Genomic DNA, 23,092 nt, shown 5'->3' on the forward strand with positions numbered 1-23,092 from the left:
GTCATTTGCAAAACATGCTTGCCAGCTTTCTTTAGGTGATTGTATTCTATTAAAAAAAATGTATATTTTCCATGTGAATGAATACCTATTGTTATTTTTTAGGGTATACATTTTTGTTACTAATTCCAAAATAAGGAGGTTCTGTGTTAGTCTTCTCCAGTGTTGGCAGCAAGCTTCCTTTTCCTTCTTCCTGTCCTTTCTCCTTATCATGGTGGCCTCTTGGGTTTTAAGGTGTTGGTCATTTTATACTCAATTGATTTTTGCAACTGCTGCTGCTGAGTTTAGTGGGGTAGGGGATAGTGTAGAGAAGGGTATTCCTGGGTCCCAGGTCGTACGGATAATAGACAAGCACTGGACCACTGAACTCTATGGCCAGCCCTTTGTCCTTAACAAGCTACCCCGTAAGAGTGATGAATTAAAACTTGGCTGTGTCTTCCTCTATGTTCCTGGAGTACCACTGGTGTTAAAGAGGGTGGGACCTGGGTGGTGATGCACATATTTAATCCCAGCACTTAAGAAGCAGAGGCTGGCAGATCTCCATGACATTGAGGCTACATAGTGATTTTACATTAGCCAGGGATGCATAGCAAGAGCTTATCTAAAAAGAAACCAAACCAAAACAGGGCTAGAGAGGTGATTCAGCAGTTAACAGCAGTTGTTCCTGCAGAGGACCTGGCTCGGTTCCTAGCATTTATACGCTGGTTCCATAGGGGTCCAGTGTGCCTTCTTCTGGGCTCTGTGGGCACCTGACACACACACACACAGACACACACACACACACTCACACACACACAGAGTAATGACACAGACCAGCATGCCATTTAAAAAATTCTGTGCCTTTGGTCTTCCTCCCCTTTCTACTCGTTGATTGCAGTTATTATTGATGGTTTTAGACTTTGCAGCCAAAGGCAATTTTGTATTTAAGAGAATTTCATTAGAATTCTACTGTTTGTTTGTTTTTGGTTTTTTGTTGTTGTTTTTCTTTTTGAGATAGAATCTCACCTTGGAGCCCTGGCTGTCCGCTAACTTCTTATATAGATAAGGCTAGATTTGAATTTATACCGATCTACCTACTTCTGTCTTTCTGGAATTACAGGCATGAGCCATCAAAGTGGCAAAGAGGAACTTCAATACACATTGTACTTTTTTTTATAGTTTTTTTTTTAATTTTTAATATTTTGGTTTTTCAAGACAGGGTTTCTCTGTATAGTCCTGGCTGTCCTGGAACTCACTCTGTGGACCAGACTGGCCTTGAACTCAGAAATCCGCCTGCCTCTGCCTCCCATGTGTTGTAATTACAGGCATGCGCCACCACTGCCCGGCCCACGTTGTACTTTTTAGACACCGTTTTATCTCTATTTTGCTTCCATTGTACCTAAGAGGTTCACTTTTATTGTCCCTTGGAAAAATAGATATACTATTTTAAAATGGAAATTTTAGTTTTTATTACCAGGAAGAAATTGCCAAATAATACTTCTCTTTAAACAAATAATTGTGCTGGAAAAGACAGCTTTGGTGACTCCTGCTTGCTTGTTCATGTTTGTCTTATCTAGCTGTGCAATGCTTTGTGGGCTTAGTTTAACATTTTCTGGTTTTTATCTTTCATGTTTTTCAAAGCTGGTTTACTGCAGCCTCCTGTTCGAATAGTGTCACAGCCACAACCTGCACGGAGATTAGATCCACCATCTCGATTTTCAGGAAGAAACGACAGAGGGGATCAAGTCCCTAATAGAAAAGATGACCGGAGGTATGTTTGAAGGTAACATGGTGGGCTGGACAAATAGCTTAGAGGTAAGAGCTCATCCGTGCAGCCAGGTTTGCTTGCCAGCACATATGCCAGTACAGTAGCAGGTGACCATCTGGAACTGTGGTCCTGGGTCGTCCCAGGCTCTTCTGCCTTTCTCAGGCATTCATGAGATGCACAGACACACATACAGGCAGAGCACGCAGACACATAAAATAAATCAGAAGTTGTCCTGATCCAGCCTGGTATGTGTACACACACACACACACACACACACACACACACACACACACACTCTCTCACTTACTTACTGTGCTGGCCTTGTATCTGCACTAGATTCACCTGCCTCAGTCTCCCAGGGACTGTGACTAAAGGTGTGTACCACTATGCTTGGCAAGAACCATATTAGCACGGTTACTCAGTTAGTTTGTGTCTGTATCCATGCCGTGGTGTGTGTATGTGAAGGCTGAGGCAAACGTGTGTGGGGGGAGGGGATCTGTTCTCTCCTACAATGTGGGTTCTGGCCATGAAACTCAGACTCTCATCCTTGGGAGCAGCAGCTATTCCTGCTGAGCCATCCTGATGGCCCCAGAGTAACTTTACAAATCCTTGCTTTAAGTCGTGAAAGGGACAGAGAAAGACGCAGATCCAGAGAAAGATCACCTCAGAGGAAACGTTCTCGGGAGAGGTCACCCCGGAGAGAACGAGAGCGATCCCCTCGGAGGGTCCGTCGTGTGGCTCCACGGTACACAGTACAGTTTTCAAAGTTTTCTTTAGATTGGTAAGTTTTTCCTTCTATGGTTTGTGTGTTTTAAATTTCATTATTAGTGCTAGAGTTTTGTATAGTTTGGTATAGAATATAAGTGCAATGCTTTTTACCTTGTAAAGTTACTTAGTAACACTTTGAGGACAGAAATAGAGTTTGAATTTGGAATTTTGTTCCTTATATAAAGAGAATTAATTTTGAGTACACATTTAGGATAGCAGCTACTTAAAAAAAGCATCTATTATTGATTTAGGATCTATCCCTGTACAAGAGTGCTTGCCTAATACGGAAGTTGTAGGTTCAATCCCAGTACCCAAACCAACCAGTAAGCAAATAAGCAAGCTTCTAGAGAACCTTCCTTTGTAAAGAAAGATAATGTTCTTTAAAGTTAGTCATTTAGAATCTGGATTTACTGATAACTTTAACTTTGCTAATTGTTTATTGAAGCATTAATATTTTTGTTTCAAGATTAGCTCTGGCAAGATAGTGTGATATATTGACCTCTTCATACTTATGTGATTTACATGTTTGTGTTTTTAGTGGATTAACTCTTAGAATCTGGAGTTGGGAGATTAGTAAATTTCCTAGCTTCATAAAAAATCTCATACAGACTTACAGAATTACTATGAAGTTGAGTTAAATATCTACAGCACTTAACCTACTGTATAACAGTTAACAGATCCTTTGCAATTCATGTTGGTGGTGAGCAGTATGGCACACTGATCATAGACTAACAGGTAGAAAAAAGAAATGGGACAGATGTGGTGGCACACGCCTTTAATAAGAGAATTTGGGAGGCAGAGGTGGGCATCTGGGTCAGGGACCAGCTAGCTCTGCATATCATGTTCTAGAACAACCAACACTATATAGAGAGAAACCCTGTGTTAGAAATAAATGAAGAAAGCCCAGATTTACAGTAGAATTGGAAAAACAATGTTTAAAACTGTGTAGTGTTTGTCTAAATAGCTATGTCTGTTTCTGTGACCCAAGCCTATTTCTACATTTCAGAAAAACATGAATATTCATGATACTAGCCCATTAAATGTTGTATTTTCTGTATATTAAGTTCTCCATTAAGAAACTAGTATTTTTGGCTGGAGAGATGGCTCAGTGGTTAAGAGCACTGACTGCTCTTCCAGAGGTCCTCAGTTCAATACCCAACAACCACATGGTAGCTCACAACCATCTGTAATGGAATCTGATGCCCTCTTCTGGTGTGTCTGATGATAGCTACTGGGTAATTATTTAGATAAAAAATAAATAAATCTTAAAAAAAAATTTGCTACTTAATAAAAAACTTTATCTTAATGGGGCGGTCGTGGCGCACACCTGTAATCCCAGCACTTTGGGAGGCAGAGGCAGGCGGATTTCTGAGTTCGAGGCCAGCCTGGTCTACAGAGTGAGTTCCAGGACAGCCAGGGCTATACAGAGAAACCTGTCTCGCAAAAAACCAAAAAAAAAAAAAAAAAAAAAAAAAAACCAAGAAAAAACTTTATCTTGTGATGTTATGTTAAATAATTTTGGTCATTCAGCAAGTATTCTTAGTTTATATTAGTGGGTTTTTTGTTTTTTAATATTAACAGAATAATTGGATAGCTGTATTAAATTTGAAAAAAAAATCCTGTAACAGGTTTTATTTATTAACATTAGGTTAAAAAATATATTTCAAAAATTGAGACATACAAATAAAATTATTTCTGTATAGCTGCCTGTGTGTAAATACATTATAAACAAACAGTAGTACACTAGACACAGGCCACATTTTCTAAGCCATATAAATGTATATATTAGTGTATTTTATCTTTGTTTACTCTTACAATTTAGTATATAGTTTGATTATTTCAGAGAAACCTGACGAGAACCAAAGCGCTTTCCCAGACTTCAAAATATTGCTTCAGGGAGAAACCTTCTTTATTCTATTTATCTGTTGTTAAATTTCAGTGTTTTTCTCTGAAAAGGTGCCTAGTTCTTTGCAAGTTGGACTTACCAAAATTTATTTTATTATCTTTATAGAAATTTCCAGAACATCAAATGAACCAGTTACAAATAAGTTTTAAAGTTCTTCATCTGTAATTGTAGAACTCAAAAGTTCCACCACTAATAAGATTATGAGCTAGTGTGAAGGAAATTAATTGTACTTAGCCACTGTTTACTTACAGATGTTACTGCTTTGGGGCAAGATATATCTTGTTAATTTTAGTGTTTAAAAATTTTTGGACATAACTTACTTTCTTAAAAAGAGGGCTGGAGGGCTGGAGATATGGCTCAGCAGTTAAGAGCCGCTGACTGCTCTTCTGAAGGTCCTGAGTTCAAATCCCAGCAACCACATGGATAGCTCACAACCATCCATTATGAGATCTGACTCTCTCTTATGGAGTATCTGAAGACAGATACAGTATACTTACATATAATAAATAAATAAATCTTTTAAAAGGGGGGGGAGCTGGAGAGATAGCTCAGTGGTTAAGATCACTAGCTGCTCTTCCAGAGAGACTGGATTCAGTTCCCAGCAACCATGTTGAGTTTCTCATATCCTTAGGTTTTTGTTTGTTTGTTTGTTTGTCTGTTTTAATTTATGTTTGTGAGTACACCGTTGCTGTCTTCAGACACAGCAGAAGGCATCAGATCCCTTTACATATGGTTGCACATAAGTAGACAAGACTTACAAATATGTGCAAAAAATTAAATCTTAAAACCAAAAAAACCTTTGTGATATAGTTTCAACGTTTCTGTTATTTTCACAGTGGAGTCTTACCAGCAGTGGTATTAGATCAGCTGCAGTAAATGGTTGACTTGTACATACTTACTGTGCATGGTTTAGTAGGGAAGTGATGGTCTCTCTCTTTTTGGTTTTTCAAGACAGGGTTTTCTCTGTGTGGCCTTGGCTATTCTGGAACTTGCTCTGTAGACCAGGCTGGCCTTGAACTCAGATCTGCCTGTCTCAGCATCCTGGGTGCTGGGAGGTAAAGTGTATGCCACCACCACTGTGGTTTAATTATTCTATTACCATGAAGAGACGTCACAGCCAAGGCAACTTCTAAAGAACATATTTAATTTGGGGCTTTAAATTCCAGAAGATAGTAGACATATGATCCTCATGGCAGCCGGCAGGCGGGCATGGCACACGGCTCTATAGAAATTGCTTATCCGCAAGCTCAAGGCACAGATAATTAATTGGAAATATCTTGTGCCTTTGGAACCTCAAAGCCTGCCCCAGTGAACACACCTCCTCCAAGACCGCACCTTCTAAACACTCCTACCATCTGCAGTGTAAGCATTCAGATCTGTGTGTGAGTAGGAGCTATTCTCATTCAGACCACTGCATACTCCAGAGGATCTGATGCCCTCTTTGCCCTCCTCCTCAGGTGCTATGAGTTCATCCCAGAGCAGGACACATATAAGCATAATATACAAGTTATTGTTAGATATAAACAGCAAGAAACTTGTCCCTATTTGCAAAGTAATCTAGTATAGACATATATCTTGATACTGAAGTATTGAAGTTAAAGATAATCTAGAGCTAATTTGTATTTTGCTTTCACATGAATTTGCCTTTAACTCAAAGACTTCTGCCTGCCTCTATCTCTGGAGTCCTTGGATTCACATGCCATCACACCTGACTAATAGGAATTTTTTTTAATTTAAGTATGTTTAATCTAGGCTCTTACCATATAATACAATTGTATTTTTCTTTGTAGCATAAACGTGAGAAAGGCATTCAAATACTTAGTGCCTATCATCACTTCTTTGTATACACTTTTTGTTTGTTTTGTTTGTTTGTTTGTTGAGACAGGGTTTCTCCCTGTATCCCTGGCTGTCCTGGAACTCCCTCTATAGACCAGGCTGGTCTCAAACTCAGAAATCCACCTACCTCTGCCTCCCAAGTGCTGGGATTAAAAGCGTGCACCACCACCTACTGGCACACTTGAATATACATACTTCCAGCTACAGAATAAAAACTTTTGTTCAGGTGTTCTCTGGAATTGAGTTTGTATTTAATTTCAAAGGGTCTTCTCTAAGGAGTTAGAAACTGTACACAAAAAATAGAAAAGTAAAAATGACATTTAGATATAATTTATTCAGCAGTGCAAGCTTGAATCTGTTCATTTTTACTCTGTCATCTTGTATGTAGTTTGGAAGTGTGTGAGTACATGCATACATAACCTTTTGTCTGAAGGCTGTTTATTCACTGTCTGTGTCTGCTTTTCAGTCCCAGTTGTGACATGATGGAACTAAGGCGCCGTTATCAGAACTTATATATTCCTAGTGACTTTTTTGATGCTCAGTTTACATGGGTGGATGCTTTCCCTTTGTCAAGACCATTTCAACTGGGAAATTACTGCAATTTTTATGTGATGCACCGAGAAGTAGAGTCCTTAGAAAAAAATATGGCTGTTCTTGATCCACCTGATGCTGACCACCTGTACAGTGCAAAGGTTTGTATTCCATTGTGAACCACGTTTTAAATATCATGGCATTTAGAGCTATCCTTTGGAAATGGTTGTTAATAAAAGACTCAAGTTGCCTGATTTTTCTCTTAGCTATTTAACAATTTTATTTATCCCCTGTCTTAATTCTTAAGCTATAAAACAATGGCTATTTTTTGTCATTTAAACTTCAAAAATATTAACAAGTTAATGTGAGTCATGATTTCCTATAGACCTGGATAAAACTTAGTGCTGATCAGTGTGCTAAGTACTACTCCTCAGGGTAGCTTTCTGTACATGTATAGTGAATTTGATTCTGTTTTAAAAGATTGATCTGAAAATTGCTTCTTGCAATTGAATACTGTTTTTTTCTGTAGCATTTTACATTCCATTTTTAGGGAAAATATGTAATTATTTTTACATTATTTTTACATTACTTTAGACTTTTGACAGGATTGAATTATTTGACTATAATAGGTAATGCTGATGGCTAGCCCTAGTATGGAAGATTTGTATCATAAGTCATGTGCTCTTGCTGAAGACCCACAAGACCTTCGTGATGGTTTTCAGCATCCTGCTAGACTTGTTAAGGTAAGATGAAATGTTTATTTTTATTATAGTTTTATATTTATTTTTCATAGTTCTTAATGTGTTTACAAAATATTGAAAACAAGGAATATTAAGTCTATTTTTATTTAATTAGATATAACTTTTTCCTATTATAGAATGTGGCTGTATATTATTCATATGTTTTTCGTTCAACTATGAAGATGATCATGTATACTTACAGCCTAGTAAAATCTCTTGGATGCTTTGAAGTTTGTATTTACACATAGCTTGTTTCTTTAAAAGAACTCTTATCTGATGAAGTGTTTTAGAGGATGAGTTATGATGTGTAAATCCTATTCCATTGCTGAAATGCAGTGTGGAACATGATGAACTGAACTCTTCCTTGACTGACAGATACCAGAGGTAGTAAAAGTGGTATTGGGAAGGTTTGTACCTTTCCGATTTTCTAAGTATCTATTATAATTTGATGGGCTGTGGTATGTATGTCAATGATTTTTTGTTTTGAATTAGTTTCTAGTGGGAATGAAAGGCAAGGATGAAGCCATGGCCATTGGAGGCCACTGGTCTCCTTCCCTGGATGGGCCAAACCCAGAGACAGACCCCTCCGTGTTGATAAAGACTGCCATTCGTTGTTGTAAGGCTCTGACAGGCATTGATCTAAGTGTGTGCACACAATGGTAAGTACCAATTCATTTCTTGATTAGGAATGGTCTTCTAATAGTTTATGTAGCTGTTCTTGTCAATCAGCCTTTCCCCTTTTCCTTATTTTATCAACACTGGTCATGCAGGTAATCTCAAAGGAAAATCCCCATTTGTAGCAAAAGTTTGTTTGGTGCCAAAATGTTTGGGGGAAGGGGCTTTAAGAACTAATCAAAATATACTGAAAATTAAATGTTTCATTATGCTGTACTTTGGAAATTGGATGTATGTTGAAAATACTTTTCATTTCATGTATAGCTGGAGAAGATCGTCCAGAGAGAACTTCATTTCATTATAATTCTTTTGTTATAAAGTGATGTAGTTGCTGATTATTTTTGTTCAGCCATATTTTCTCTTGAGGCTTATTTGTCCTGTGTATGTTAGTGTTTTCTTACAATTTAATTGAGAATATTCTTTTTTTAGCACATGAAATCTGAACAGCTTTCCAGCTTCTTCAGGTATCCTATAAAATATGGGTAGCTCTTTAATCAAATCAAAAAATTCTTTGTGCAAATGTATTCTTTTAACCAATAAACTATTATCCAAATGTACCAAAAGAGGAACTATGGCTTCTATAATTTTTTTTTTCTTTAGACCAACCTCAAGTTCTTGCAGCAAAATTTCTTTACTTGATGTGCTACAAGTGAACTAGGGTCTTTAAAATGTATTGTAGAATTTTTTTTCCAACATGCTTCTTCCCTTGCAACAGGTACCGTTTTGCAGAGATTCGCTACCATCGCCCTGAGGAGACCCACAAGGGGCGTACAGTTCCAGCTCATGTGGAGACAGTGGTTTTATTTTTCCCGGATGTTTGGCATTGCCTTCCCACCCGCTCAGAGTGGGAAACCCTCTCCCGAGGATACAAGCAGCAGCTGGTCGAGAAGCTTCAGGGTGAACGCAAGAAGGCTGATGGAGAACAGGCACTGAACGCTAATCCCTTTTTCTATTTCCGCTTCTCACAGGCACAGGAACACAGGCACAAATGCACACCACACGCTACATAACAGACACACATGGAGGAACATAACTGGTAACAGCGACTGGTAATCCAGCTTTCAGCAGTATAGTTGTATTTTCTTTTCTCATAAAAATCTGCCTATTTATGCTGACTTAAATTTAAGAGTGCTGAGACCTCAGAAGTTGTGCTTACAGTGCACAGAAGTTTGTTTTACCATAGGTCTATTTGCTGGAACCTGGCACCAGTTGTTGAGCAAGATTCAGTATTAAGCCATTTTAAACATTTTGCCATTTTCTCAAATTTTAAAAATTTTCTCTTTTACGGTCATCAGTTCTAGTCATGGATATTTGAAATTGGACAACCACAAGTCTGAGAGCTTTGAAATTTCAGACTGTGGCAACGTCTTGGGTGTACATTTCAAAGGTCTGCCTAAATCAGTCTTTGGGTGGTTTGAAAATTGGGGCAAGATCACACACTGTGTGGTTAATGGAGACCGGCAGTGTCTGTGTATCCCGATATCCTTTGTGTTGTAATTTATCACCCTTTTGTGTTTCACAGATCTGGCTTTGATTGGCTGATGTCTTTGTGATCAGTTAAAAGTGGTAGAATGTATGTATGTGGACTTGCCTAAATAATAACTTTAGGAGAAGACAATCTGAAACATTGTGACCTTGCACAGATCAGCAACAGAATTTAAAAAAAAATATATTACTTATATATATTTAGGTTTCAGAATAGTAATGTTGTTCTCAACTTTGTATGTTAGGATGAAGAAGAGAAGGATGATGGGGAAGTTAAAGAAATCGCCACTCCTACCCATTGGTCTAAACTTGATCCAAAGGCCATGAAGGTAACTGACAATGTAGATAGATATGTGTACACACACAGTAACTATAAGTAAAAATTTTAAATTTCTGAACAGAAATTAGTAAACTTGTTGAGGCTGAGAATAATTATTTCAAATGGGAAATGTTCAACCTAGGTGTGATAGCTTATATCCATCAGATTGGCATGTATTTCAGGAAAGTGATTTCTAGGTTAGCCTAGCATGTAGAGTGAGACCTTGTCTGTAAAAGGTCTGCAGGGTAGGGCATGGTGGCACACACCTTTAATCCCAGCACTTGAGAGACAGAAACAGGCAGATCTCTGAGTTTCAGGTCTACAGAGCTAGCTTTCAGACATTGGTGGGTGGGGGAAGCTACACAGAAAACAACCAAAAAGCAAAAATCAAAGGAATGAATAAATATAAAATAAAAAGGGTTTTAGGCACTCAGAGTCCAGTTTTCTGGTTGTCTTTAACTCTGATGTCTTGTGTTTGTACATATATAAAGACGTGTATATATGTCTAATGGTGCCTCCATTAGAACTATGTTGATAGTGCTGTTTTCTGGTTTGGGAGGTAACTAGGACTACAGAGTGTCTATGGCCGAGTAACCTAAATTTAAGTAGAATAGAAGAAACAGAGCAAAAGGTAGACATTCGTGGTGCAAATTTTTAATCTCAGCACTAGGATACAGAGTCAGGCAGATCTCTGAGTTTTAGGCCAGCCTGGTGAACAGAGCTAATTCCAGGACACCCAGCACTACAAAGAAGAAACCCTGTCTTCAAACAAACAAACCAAAGGTAAATTTCATTTATTTTATATATTTTGGGTTTTTTTAGGACAGGGTTTTTCTTTGTAGCCCTGGCTGACCTAGAACTCGCTCTGTAGACCAGGCTGGCCTCAAACTCAGAGAGCTTCATCTGCCTCTGCCTGTCAAGAGCTGGGATTAAAGGTATGGGCCACTATACCCAATGGTAAATCTGATTTTTATAATAAATTTCAACATAAAATGTAGGTAACCATACTACTAAACTGGGAAAGAAAGACTATAAATCTGTGATTCACGTAGCTTGGGGAGTGTGTCTGCAGTAGATCTGGACTAGTACTTATTTGTGTGAGAGCTGTGGTTTTGAGATAGGGTCTCCTCATGTAACTCTGGTGGAGCTTTGTAAACCAGGTTAGCCTTAAAGTCAAATCCAATGGCCTTTGAAATCAGATCTACCTGCCTCTGCCTTCCCAGTGCTGGGATTAGAGGCATATGCTACCATACCCAGCCCAATGTAATTATTTTTAAACATCACATTCTAGTTAGTATAGATTCTGTGTTTTGTTAAAATATTTATTCTTTATTATATATTAAGTTATTTTACCTTTTTGGTGGACAGTCCTAGCACCTGGCAAAATATGTATATAAAAAATTAGATATTTCTTCCCTTTAAGAAAAATTCTCACGATATTGCGGGGTTGGCCTCAACTGGGATTCTTGCTATCTTACCTGACTTAAGATGTTTTTAAGCATTTTAAAACTTGTTTAGGGACCTCAAGAGATGGCTAGGTACTTAAGAGTGGATGCTGCCTTTTTAGAGTTCCCAGCAATCACATGGGACGCTCACAACTACTTGTAATTTTAGTTCCAGGTGGACCTGATACCTCTGGGCTTAATGGGCAAATGCACTCGTGTGTACAGACATATACACATATTCAGAAATAAAAATAAGATAAAACATGTTTTACAGCCAGGCTTGCTGATTTGGTCTGTAATCAAAATACTTGGGAGGTGAAAACCGGAAGATCTGGAGTTCAAGATCTGGCCCTGCTATTTAAGCAAGTTTGGCCAGCCTAGGCCACAGGCTGTCTTAGTAAAATGCCAGGGTCAGGGAGAGGGCTCAGTGGGAAGGCTGCTGCTGTCCACACCTCACATGTAGAGGCTGATTCCAGAAACATAAATAAGACACCAGATGTAATAGCATCCAGGAACACAGCAGAAACAACAGACCTGCCAAGGATGTACGGCAGGAACTAGCCTGGAAGGCTGCCGACGCCATGGCAGGTGAGCATTTGTGTGCACACAAGAATAGGCTTGCAGGGTTTCCTAAAAATATTTTATCATTTTGTATTCTCAAAAGCACTGTGCACAGTGTTTCTGCTGCTGAATTTGGCTTTTTGAAATAGTCTTACTGCATATAGTCCTAGATTGCCTGAAACTCCCTATGTAGACCACACTAATCTTGAATTTGCAATTTCTTTTTTAAAGATTTATTGTTTATTTTATTTATGAGTACACTGTCTTTAGACACATCAGGAGAGGGCATCATATCCCATTACAGATGGTTGTGAGCTACCATGTGGTTGCTGGGAATTGAACTCAGGACCTCTGGAAGAGCAGTCAGTGCTCTTAACCACTGAGCCATCTCTCCAGCCTTGAATTTGCAACTTTTAAGAAATAGACAAAAAAAATTTTTTTTTAATATCCTACTTTTTTCTTCTGTGTTTTATGCTCCATATATTTAGGTAAATGATCTCCGAAAAGAATTAGAAAGTCGAGCTCTTAGTTCCAAAGGACTAAAATCGCAGTTAATAGCCCGCCTGACAAAGCAGCTTAAAATAGAAGAACAAAAAGAAGAGCAGAAGGAATTAGAGAAGTCTGAAAAGGAAGAGGAAGATGAGGATGATAAGAAGTCTGAGGATGATAAAGAGGTATGTAGCCATTTGCATACTGGAATGTTAGTAATACTGTTGTAGAGTGAGCTCTTGGACCATGTAACTCAAAAACTATGTATATATAGCTTTTAGTTAAATTTTTAAAAAAGATTTATTTTTGTATTTAGTATATATATAAGTACACTGTTGCTGTCTTCAGACACACCAGAAGAGGGCATCAGATCCCATTACAGTTGGTTGTGAGCCACCATGTGGTTGCTGGGAATTGAAGTCAGGACCTCTGGAAGAACAGTCAGTGCTCCTGACCACTAAGCCATCTCTTTAGCCCCTTGAGTTATAATTTAAATACAGTAAAATACAAACTTTTTTAAAGACTATGTCTTGTTTTATAAGCTCAGGCTAATCAGAACTGAGTACTCAGTACTTATGAGGTACAAGATCTTAAACTGAGACCAACCTGGGCTACCGTGAGACCTTTCCTTATTAAAATGTGTGTGGGGGTGGGGGGGTTGGTGGATGTTTAGCTCAGTGATTAAGAGTATTTTCTGTGTTAGCACAGGACCTGGGCTCAGTTCCCAGCATCAATATGATGGGTCCAGTTCCACGGGATTCTGCTGCATAGTCTGTGGCTTCAGTCTATGGAACCCTGGTTAATGGTGGCAAGGGAATGAAGGCCAGCTATGTATCCAAAAGAACTTATGATCACACGGGTTCTTAACTAGTATCACCGAAACCTAGAACCCTGTGGTTATCAATTACAGCCAGAAAGAGAATTTGGCTGATCTGGTAGGAGAGCTGTAGGTTTTCAGTCTCAGGCTGTTAGCATGCAGGAGGAGGAAACTTGCTAGTCTTTGTACTTACTGGTCCGTCATCCATAAATACTCATCCACGAACTCCCAAGGAAAGAAAGTTTTGCTACTACTCTTGAGCATGCATGGCTCAATATTAGTAACAGTTTGTCTGATTCACCATAGGCCAGTTGGTCTCAGAGTCCTTGACAGTCCTTGCTCATGGCAAAAGTATATATTCCCCTTGGGCTTCCTGTACTCATTAGAGGATCTACTGTCCTCTCTTCCTCAGAGAGCACTGCACATGTAGTTAACTGTTGTACATACAGGCCAAATACTGGTGCACATAAAATTAAATTTAAAAAACAAAAACAAAGGACATATAGTTATAAAGTAGCCTGCCTTAAAAAAAAAAAGTTTGTGTAGTTAATGAAATACAAAAGAAATGTAGATGCTGTCTTAGAGTAAAGTTTACTGGTCATGATAGCCAAAAAGTTTGTTTTCTTTTTGGTTGACACTCCCATCCAGACAGCTGTAAAATTATACAGAGTCAGTGGCTTTGGAGGCTGGGCTCCCCCACCCCATTGCCACCCCCACAACCAAGGTTGATTCTAGTTTTTATTCAAATGAGTAGGGTTTTTTCTTTTTGCATTATGTATGTTTGGTATCTCAGAGGTCAGAAAAGGACAAAGGAGAAGTTGCAGATGACTGTGAGCCACCGTGTGGGGTGTTGGAAAAACAAATGTGGGTCATGAAATTTCACAATTTGGTTCTTTCTTTTTTACCTTGGGATAAGGGGTAAGATGTGGTCAAGAAACACTAACTTGGGTGTTCAGGCTTCGGTGGCAAGTGCTTTTCCCCATGGGGTTTTCACTGGCTTTTGAAGTCTTTAAAAATTGTTAGATTTTTATACTGCAGAGGCGATACCTACTGTAATTAGTGTTTACTCCATTCTATGTTTGAGAATGCCCTCCAAATTAGTGACTTTTCTTTTTATAAAACTCATTTGTATTTATTCTGTGTGGGATTGAAAATGCCATTGAATTTACCGGGAAGTCACAGGATAATTGCTGAAGTCAATTTTCTTCTATCCTGGAGATCTGGGGATCAATCTCAGGTCCTTTACTCACTTGAGATGTCTCTCTGTCCTGTTCCACCTTTAAGACTTTTTGATAGACGGTATTATTATTTAATGCTTTTTGATAGACGGTGTTATTTAATACTTTTTGGTAGATGGTATTATTGGTGTGACTCTGGCTGGCCTGGAAGCCTCTATGTATAAACAAGGCTGTCCTTATGATCCTCCTGTCTCTGACCCTTCGTGTGCTGGGATCACAAGCATGTGTTAGCATGGTTGCTTAGTGGTTTGTTTGTAGACAGGATCTGTCTGTAGCTCTTGCTGTCCTTAGAACTCACTCTGATTGTAGACCAGGGTGGCCTGGAAGTTAAGAGATATGCCTGCTTCTGCCTCCTTGGTGCTGTCTGGCTGCTTTTTTATTTTAATAACTCAGTTAAAAGTGAGTAAAGCTAGAGGATTTGTTAGTTTCTTCTTCCTTAGTAACACCAAGTGAGGGAGTTTGGTTATAAAGGGAAGAGGATTCTGCTTTAGCAGACTAAACTGGATCTACTAATCCTGGAACTTCTGACATTTCTTGGGATGAAGCTTTCCCTCAGTGACATCAGGAAGCTTCCTTTGTTGCTTGGCAGTTCATGGGTTTGTGGTATCTTGTTTTCTTCCCTGGGTTATAAGTATTTTTTGATGATGATAATGTTACAGAACTGGCAAGGGCCTGAGACTTCAGTTTATGTCACTGCTTTATAGCAGGATGGGGTGTGTCCCTATCCTAGCTCAGGGACAGTCATCCATCCCCAGGATGACTTGACATCCTTCAGTGAAGTTGGTTTTTTAGAAGCCAGATGTTCTCATTGACAACAGCAGTCCAATCTCTAGGACCCATGGTGGAAAGAGAGAAACAATTACCTGCCCTCTGATTCCCATGTGTGTGTTCCTGTCCCCTTAAATAAACAGATGTATTAAAGGAAATGTTAGATGTTAGAGTTAAGAGCTATCCAAAGTACTGTCTCTGTTTTAACCATTATGGCTAATATAATCTGTAAGAAGTCAGACTTTGAGTTTTGATTTTAGAACAAGATCTCAGCCTGTAGCAGAAGCTAGCCTGATACTTACTTGATACGTGGCTGGGCTGGCTGGAACTCGGGATCAGCCTTCTTTCTGTCTGTGCCAAGTCTTGGGATTATAGTCATGAACCACCACACCCAGCTTTTAGCTCGTGTGTGTGTGTGTGTGTGTGTGTGTGTGTGTGAGACTTAGAGTATATTTTGATATACATGCATTTTTTACATGGAAGTTTTACCATAATTACATTTCAAATGTCTAGGAAGAAGAAAGAAAACGGCAAGAAGAAGTAGAACGACAGCGGCAAGAAAGGAGATACATTTTGCCCGATGAACCTGCCATAATTGTACATCCGAACTGGGCTGCAAAGAGCGGCAAGTTTGATTGTAGCATCATGTCTTTGAGTGTCCTTTTGGATTACAGATTGGAAGATAATAAAGAACATTCATTTGAGGTAATGTTAAAGTTCAAATGAGGATCCAAATGATAGCACAGTTGAGACTGTTTAATGTATCTCTTAAGTGTTTCTTTGACTGCTCCCATTATTCTTGTTGGTTTGTAATTATTTACTGTTATTTACTAGGAGAAGTCAGGTTTGTTCTCTAAGGTGTCTTAGAGATGCACTACACTAACCTTGCTCGTTCTTTTTGTAGTGTGGTTTTGTCATCTGTAGTTTTCTGTAAACTAACACATTAGATCTCAATTATTCTTTGTTTTTCATTGTTTTGTTTTCCTTCAAGGCTTTCTCTAGTAGCTTATGCTAACTTTGAAGTTGCTTTGTAGTAAGACTCTTGAATTCCTGGTCCTTTGCTTCTCTCCTCTGTGTGTATTATTTTTCAACCTAAAGTTGTGTTCTGCCTTGTCTGTCTGTCTGTATCTCTCACCTCAGTCTTGTAACCAGGTCTCTAGTACACAGCTGTTTGGTCATAAGCACACAGAAGTCCACTGTCCTCTGATTCCCAGCTTGCACCACCATGCCCGGCTCCTTTCTTTTTTTAGTGAGGGGGATTAAACTTGACCTTATGTGTACTGTGCAAGAGCTACATCCCCTGACTTCTTTTTACTTTTTTTTTAAGGATTTATTTATTATATACACTGTAACCGTCTTCAGACACAGCAGAAGAGAGCATCAGATCTCATTACAAATGGTTGTGAGCCAACATGTGGTTGCTGGGATTTGAACTCAGGACCTCTGGAAGAGCAGTTGGTGCTCTTAACCGCTGAGCCATCTCTCCAGCTCCTCTTTTTTACTTCTTAATAATCTTACTGAGTTTCTAGGCTGCCCTTAAACTCAATTTGTAGTCCAGTTAAGCCTTCGACTCATAATTATTCTGCTTCAGTATCCTTAGGGGCTGCAGTTACATAACTGCATCACTAAGCGTATCTTTTTTATATTCTGTTTTTTGTTTATTCTCTTTATATGCTTCTGTGTTTTGTGAGACGGTGTTTCATGTAACCCAGTCTGGTCTCATCCTTATACGGCTTAGGCTGGACTGGAATTCCTGTTCTCCCCTTTCCACTCACTGTTGATACAGGGATTGCAGGTTTGCTGCACTGTATCCAGCTGTCGGTTTTCAAGGCAGAGTCTCATGTACCCAAGGATGATGGTGAACTGTTGATTTTCCCGCCTTATCTCTCAAATGTTGGGATTACAGGAATATACCAGCATGATTAGCAATATATATTTATGTCTTTAAAGCATCTTTTGCACAGTGCATAATTATAGAAGTTTGTAATCCCAGCAGACAGACCATGAGTTCAAAGCTAGCCTGACTACCATAAACAGATCTTGTCTTCAAAGTCTTTAAAATAAAAATTTGTGTGCTAGATGTTGTGGTACATGCCTTTAATCCCAGCACTTAGGAGGCAGAAGTAGGTGGATCAGAGTTGAGTTCGAAGCTATCCTAACTTCCACAGCTTGTTGAAGGACAGCCAGGGCTACAGAGAATCCTGTCTTTAAAAAAAAAAAAGATTAAATTTATGGCATGTACCACCACAACTAGTTCTTGGGGACTTTCTTAGTCTTTTTTATAGCTGTAGGTCACCTCTTCATTAGGAATGAGTGGGGTAAGGCGGTGCTTCTTAAATGACTCATGCTGGACTTAGTATCTGTTCCAACTTGTGTGTATTAATGTTGGTGTCTTCACAGGTTTCACTGTTTGCAGAACTTTTCAATGAAATGCTTCAAAGAGATTTTGGCGTTAGAATATACAAATCATTACTCTCTCTTCCTGAGAAAGATAAGGAAAAGAAAAGCAAAAAAGAAGAAAGAAAAGATAAAAAAGAAGATAGAGAAGATGATATTGATGAACCAAAACCAAAACGGAGAAAATCAGGCGACGATAAAGACAAAAAAGATGACAGAGATGAGAGGAAGGTCTGTAATTTCCAGGATAGTCAACAAAGCTTAGAAAGTTTTGCTTACCACCTTTAGATGGTAACAAAGGCTAAGCACCAAAGTGTTGACTGTTGTGTTGGATATCTGACACAGACCATATGAGACTGACTCAAACCCAGAGCAGGGTACAGGCCCACGTCCCTGGAGTCCCACACAGCAGCGGTGCACAGCTGAGCGCCATAGCTAAATTTCTGATGTCTCCTCCTTCCCGCTCCTGGTCTCTCCTTTTTTCCATGCTTTTAGTTCTACCCACCCTCCCTCCTTCCCTTCCTTCCTTCCATGTATGTTTTGCCTGTATGTGTATCTGTGCTTCATGTGTGTGGTTGCTGATCTCTGAGACTGAGGTCAAATTATGGATGGCTCTGGAGCTGTCTGGAGCTGTGGTGTGGTGCTGGAGCATTCCTTGGAAAGAGCAGTCAGTGCACTTACTGCTCAGCCATCTCACCGCCCTCTTCTTGTTTCTAGTCTTTCCTCTTTCTTCTCACTTCCTTTCTTTCTGTAAGCTGGCCGTGACCTCATTCTCCTGCCTTCACCTCCAAGGGCTAAGATTACTGCCATGCCACATTAGAGTAGGTTATTATTGTTATGAGAAATCTAATTGGAATTGTTAGAAATACATCCGTTTACTGGGCTTGACGTTCACTTGTTTTGCTTTTCATGAGATATTGCTTAATTTTAAGTCATCTTAAATTACAGAAAGAAGAAAAAAGAAAAGATGATTCTAAAGATGATGATGAAACTGAAGAAGATAACAATCAGGATGAGTATGACCCGATGGAGGCAGAGGAGGCTGAGGATGAAGATGACGGTATGCGCGCATCAGATGCCCTCCGTGCTATAGTGTGAACCACAAATTTTCTCTCTTTCGAATTTTGGACAGTTTTTCCTGTTTTTGTAAGGCGATCTTACTGTGTTACTGATGCTGGCCTATAGCCCAAGTTGGCTTTGGCCAACACTATTCTGCCTCAGTCTCCCATGTGACAGCTGTGATTACCAGCTCATCCTACTGCACCCAGCTGTTCTATTCTAACTAATTGACCACTTCCTAGTGCTTGCCCCTTCTGTTTCTTTAGTGTTGTGGCTTTGTAGTTCCTTTTGGGGCATTTACTGTGGTCATGTGGAAGTCAGCTGTGAACCACGTGCTTGCCTGGTGTCCCTGCGAGTCAGAAGAAGGCATTGGATCTCTTGCAACTGGAGATATAAATGGTTGTGAACCACCACGTGGATGCTGGGAATTGAACCTGGGTCCTCAGCAACAGCAACAAGTGTTTTCAAAAAGTGTTGGCCCATTTCTTTAGCCCCAGGAAATGATAGCTTTAACAAACAAATACTCGTTTTCAATTAGTATCTGAAATGGTGATTAATCTTACTATAATCACGGGGTGGGTAGCCAGGTCTGTGTCTCCTTTGTTTTACAGACCGGGAGGAAGAGGAAGTGAACAAACGAGATGATAAAAGGGATGTCAGCCGCTATTGCAAGGATCGGCCCTCAAAGGATAAGGTGGGTTTTCTTTGTTTTCCTTAACCTTAAGGTTAACCTTTGTTAATCTTAGGGTTGAGGTAGTCATTGAATTCCATATTCTTTAAAAAATATTGATTTCCTCACCTTACACTTACTGCTTTTGGGGTATTTGTGTCTGTCACACTTTTATTAATTTTATTTTGTTTTTCATATTCATGTACAAAATCAACTCATTTTAATCAAAATGAAATAAAGATCTTTTTAAGATTAGTGCTTTTGCTGGTGGTGGTGGGGGGTGGGGGGTGGTGCACACCTTTAATGCCAGCACTTGGGAGGCAGAGGCAGGTGGATTTCTGAGTTCGGGTCCAGCCTGGTCTACAGAGTGAGTTCCAGGACAGCCAGGGTTATACAGAGAAACCCTGTCTCAAAAAACCAAACAAAACAAAACAAAAAGCTTAGTGCTTTCATATAACCTCAATTTCTCTCTCTCTCTCTCTCCCTCTCTCTCCCTCCCTCTCTCTCTCCCTCCCTCCCTCCCTCCCTCCCTCCCTCCCTCTCCCTCTCTTTCTCTCTCCGCCCCCCCCCCCCTTTTTTTTGTGGTAGTAAAACTATATACCATATCTTATGTGTGTTTTAGGAAAAGGAGAAGCCTCAAATGGTCACAGTTAACAGGGATCTGCTCATGGCCTTCGTTTATTTTGATCAAAGTCATTGTGGTTACCTTCTTGAAAAGGATTTGGAAGAAATACTGTATACTCTTGGACTGCATCTTTCTCGGGCTCAGGTAATCAGTCGCTCTTATGAATTTAAAATAAGAGGAATTTTTATCATTGTTTTCCTTTATGGTACTCAGGATAGAAGCTAGGGCCTTAGTCATGGCTAGACAGTTGCTTATTCAGTGAGTTACACTCCTAGCTCAAAACTTTTTATCAAGTTACCCTTCCAAAAGGTAAGACAAAATAAACTCAACTATCCAGTGTCAGAAATTGCTACCCATCTTTTCTGTGGGTTTCGGGCTGGCTTCCCTTGTGACAGTCTCGCCTTAGCCTCCTAAGTTCTGTGTATACAGGTGTACGCCACCCCGTCGGCCTTGACCCTTCCCTTTCGCTAAACCTTCTCGACTGTTCACTTTTTTCTTTTTCTTTTTTTTTAAAGATTTATGTATTTATTATATGTAAGTACACTGTAACTGTCTTCAGACACTCCAGAAGAGGGCATCAGATCTCATTACAGAGGGTTGTGAGCCACCATGTGGTTGCTGGGATTTGAACTCTGGACCTTTGGAAGAACAGTCAGTGCTCTTAACCACTGAGCCATCTCTCCAGCCCAACTGTTCACTTTTTAACAGAAATTATCCTTTTTGTTTTTCAAGATAGGGTTTCTCTCTGTAGCCCTGGTTATTCTAGAACTAGTTCTGTAGTCTTGGCTATTAAAGAAACTATCGCCGTGCGGGTTGTGGCGCACAGCTGTAATCCCAGCACTCTGGGAGGCAGAGGCAGAGGCAGGCAGATTTCTGAGTTCAAGGCCAGCCTGGTCTACAGAGTGAGTTCCAGGACAGCCAGGGCTACACAGAGAAACCCTGTCTCGACAAAACCAAAGCCAAAAAGCCAAAAAAAAAAAAGAAAGAAAGAAACTATCTTTGGGGCCAGCGTGCTTCTGTGCTTCACTGGATAGTGTACTTGTTGCTAAACCTGATAATATCCGTTTGATCCCGGGGCCCAATGATAGGAGAAACCCAGCTTACAAAAGTCTCTCATCTGCTCTGTTGCTCAGACACACACACTTTAAAGTTCTCTTAAAGTTGAAGAGCAGGAAAAGTGGCTCACTGGTCAAGACTGCACTGCTCTCGCAGAGAACCAACAGTTTCCAGCACCCACACCAGGTGGCTGACCACTGCCTGGGACCTTCGTTCTGGGACATCCAGTACCCAGCTTCTGTCCTGTTCAGTTTCCCGCAGTACATGTGTGTGTGAACACACACACAAAAATTGGTTGGTGGGTTTTGGCTTTTTTGTTTTGTTTTGAGGCAGTCTCCCTGGATGGCCTGGATCTCTGTGTATATCAGGCTTTCCTTGAACTCAAAGAGATTGAACTGCCTTTCTCCCTAATGCAAGGATTAAAGGCCTGCACCACCACCTCCCAGACATCCCCATTTTATAAAAATAGCTTTTACTTAGGAGCTCTTTCTCCCTCCCTTGCTCCCTCTTCTCTTCCCATGATACAGCAGGCTCTTCTCTTCATAGAAAGTTTGTTGACCTTTCCTCTAAGTCATTCATATTTACATGACTGTTCCAGAAGGTGAAACTCTTCTGTGTATATAGATGGGGCTCTTTTTTTACTTATTAGTTTGATCATAAAAATGGAATATAGTGGAGTTCAGTGACTCACTTCTAAAACCTTGTATATATCTGAGGTAAAAGGATCATTATAAGTTTAAGGCCAATCCCAACTATTAAAATATAAAAAGAGAAAATAGACTCACATCATTCTTTTCATATTTGCTTCACATTCCATTATATGGATGTTTAATAACTTAAGTAGCCTTTTTATTGAATGGGGGGGGTTGTTTGTTTGTTTGTTGGAAGTGGTTGAGACAGGGCTTTTCTGTGTAGCCCTGGCTGTCATGGTATTTACTATTTAGACCAGGCTAGCCTCAAACTCAAAGAAATGTACCTGCCTCAGCCTCCCAAGTGCTAGAATTACAGGCATGTGCCACCATGCCTGCTTTCTGGTTGTTTTTGTTATTTGGAATTAAGCATCATTTACTTTAAAAGTTTGTTTCTATGGCACCTGTAATCTTAGCATTTGAGAGGCTGAGGCAGGAGTATTCTGCGTTTGAGGTCATCCTGAGGTGCTGTATATGCAAAGCAAGACCTTATCTTAAAATACTGGGAGGCCGAGGCAGGTGGATCTGAGTTTCCTAGACAGCCAAGGCTATACAAAGAAACCCAAAACAAAAACAAAACTTTGGGAGTGTGAAATGACTCATTAGGTTAAGATTCCTGTCCTCAAGGTTGTTGATGTGAGTTGGATCCTGGGAACCACAGAGCAGAAGCAGAGAGAGAACTGATTCCTACAGGATTCCCTCAGACTTCTTCTACATGAGTTTCACTGCACATGTGTACCTACACACACATAGAAAATACACATTTCTTTTTAAATAATTTAAATGTTGAATTTATAAAGGAAATACTTAGCCGGGCGGTGGTGGCACATGCCTGTAATCCCAGCACTCTGGGAGGCAGAGGCAGGCGGATTTCTGAGTTTGAGGCCAGCCTGGTCTACAGAGTGAGATATAGGACAGCCAGGGCTACACAGGAAAGCCCTATCTCAAAAAAACAAAACAAAACAAAACCTAAATAAATAAACAAATAAATAAATAAAGGGGATACTTAAAATTCTAAGTACTGTCAACTGATACTGAGAAAATGATCACAGTGGATGCTTAATATTTTTGAAATTTAGAACACAGTTCAAGGAGGATCAAGAAATTTACTTCAGGGCTCAAGAGATAACTCATTGCTTAAGACTACTTACTATTCTTAGGGTTCTTTTCCCAGCACCCAGCTCAGGCCATGCACAGCTCTTTTAACTCCAGGTCCAGGTAGTGACCTAGCAGGGTACCCGTAGCACATGTGAGTGCAAATGCATGGATACAAA

General features: G+C 39.7%; 1 protein-coding gene and 1 non-coding gene across 5 annotated transcripts in view; both read left to right on the forward strand.

Moving 5' to 3' along the window:
• Nucleotides 1-23,092, forward strand: part of Ccar1 (cell division cycle and apoptosis regulator 1) — a 44,587-nt gene that overhangs the window by 18,004 nt on the left and 3,491 nt on the right. For 3 of the 4 annotated variants that reach the window (XM_052164633.1, XM_052164636.1, XM_052164635.1), the window contains exons 9-21: nucleotides 1,618-1,747; nucleotides 2,364-2,525; nucleotides 6,721-6,946; nucleotides 7,415-7,528; nucleotides 8,018-8,184; nucleotides 8,916-9,126; nucleotides 9,931-10,014; nucleotides 12,499-12,684; nucleotides 15,836-16,027; nucleotides 17,723-17,950; nucleotides 18,668-18,779; nucleotides 19,390-19,472; nucleotides 20,071-20,217. In XM_052164633.1, coding sequence (XP_052020593.1) covers nucleotides 1,618-1,747; nucleotides 2,364-2,525; nucleotides 6,721-6,946; nucleotides 7,415-7,528; nucleotides 8,018-8,184; nucleotides 8,916-9,126; nucleotides 9,931-10,014; nucleotides 12,499-12,684; nucleotides 15,836-16,027; nucleotides 17,723-17,950; nucleotides 18,668-18,779; nucleotides 19,390-19,472; nucleotides 20,071-20,217 — 2,042 coding nt within the window. The remainder of the gene's footprint in view (nucleotides 1-1,617; nucleotides 1,748-2,363; nucleotides 2,526-6,720; nucleotides 6,947-7,414; nucleotides 7,529-8,017; nucleotides 8,185-8,915; nucleotides 9,127-9,930; nucleotides 10,015-12,498; nucleotides 12,685-15,835; nucleotides 16,028-17,722; nucleotides 17,951-18,667; nucleotides 18,780-19,389; nucleotides 19,473-20,070; nucleotides 20,218-23,092) is intronic. The other variant, XM_052164637.1, reaches the window with a different exon arrangement.
• On the forward strand, nucleotides 7,821-7,885 carry LOC127670294 (small nucleolar RNA SNORD98). The gene has a single exon (XR_007974513.1). It is a non-coding gene; the product is annotated as a small nucleolar RNA SNORD98 (small nucleolar RNA).

The sequence above is a fragment of the Apodemus sylvaticus genome, chromosome 19, assembly GCF_947179515.1.
Source record: "Apodemus sylvaticus chromosome 19, mApoSyl1.1, whole genome shotgun sequence".
Classification (NCBI taxonomy): Eukaryota; Metazoa; Chordata; class Mammalia; order Rodentia; family Muridae; genus Apodemus; species Apodemus sylvaticus.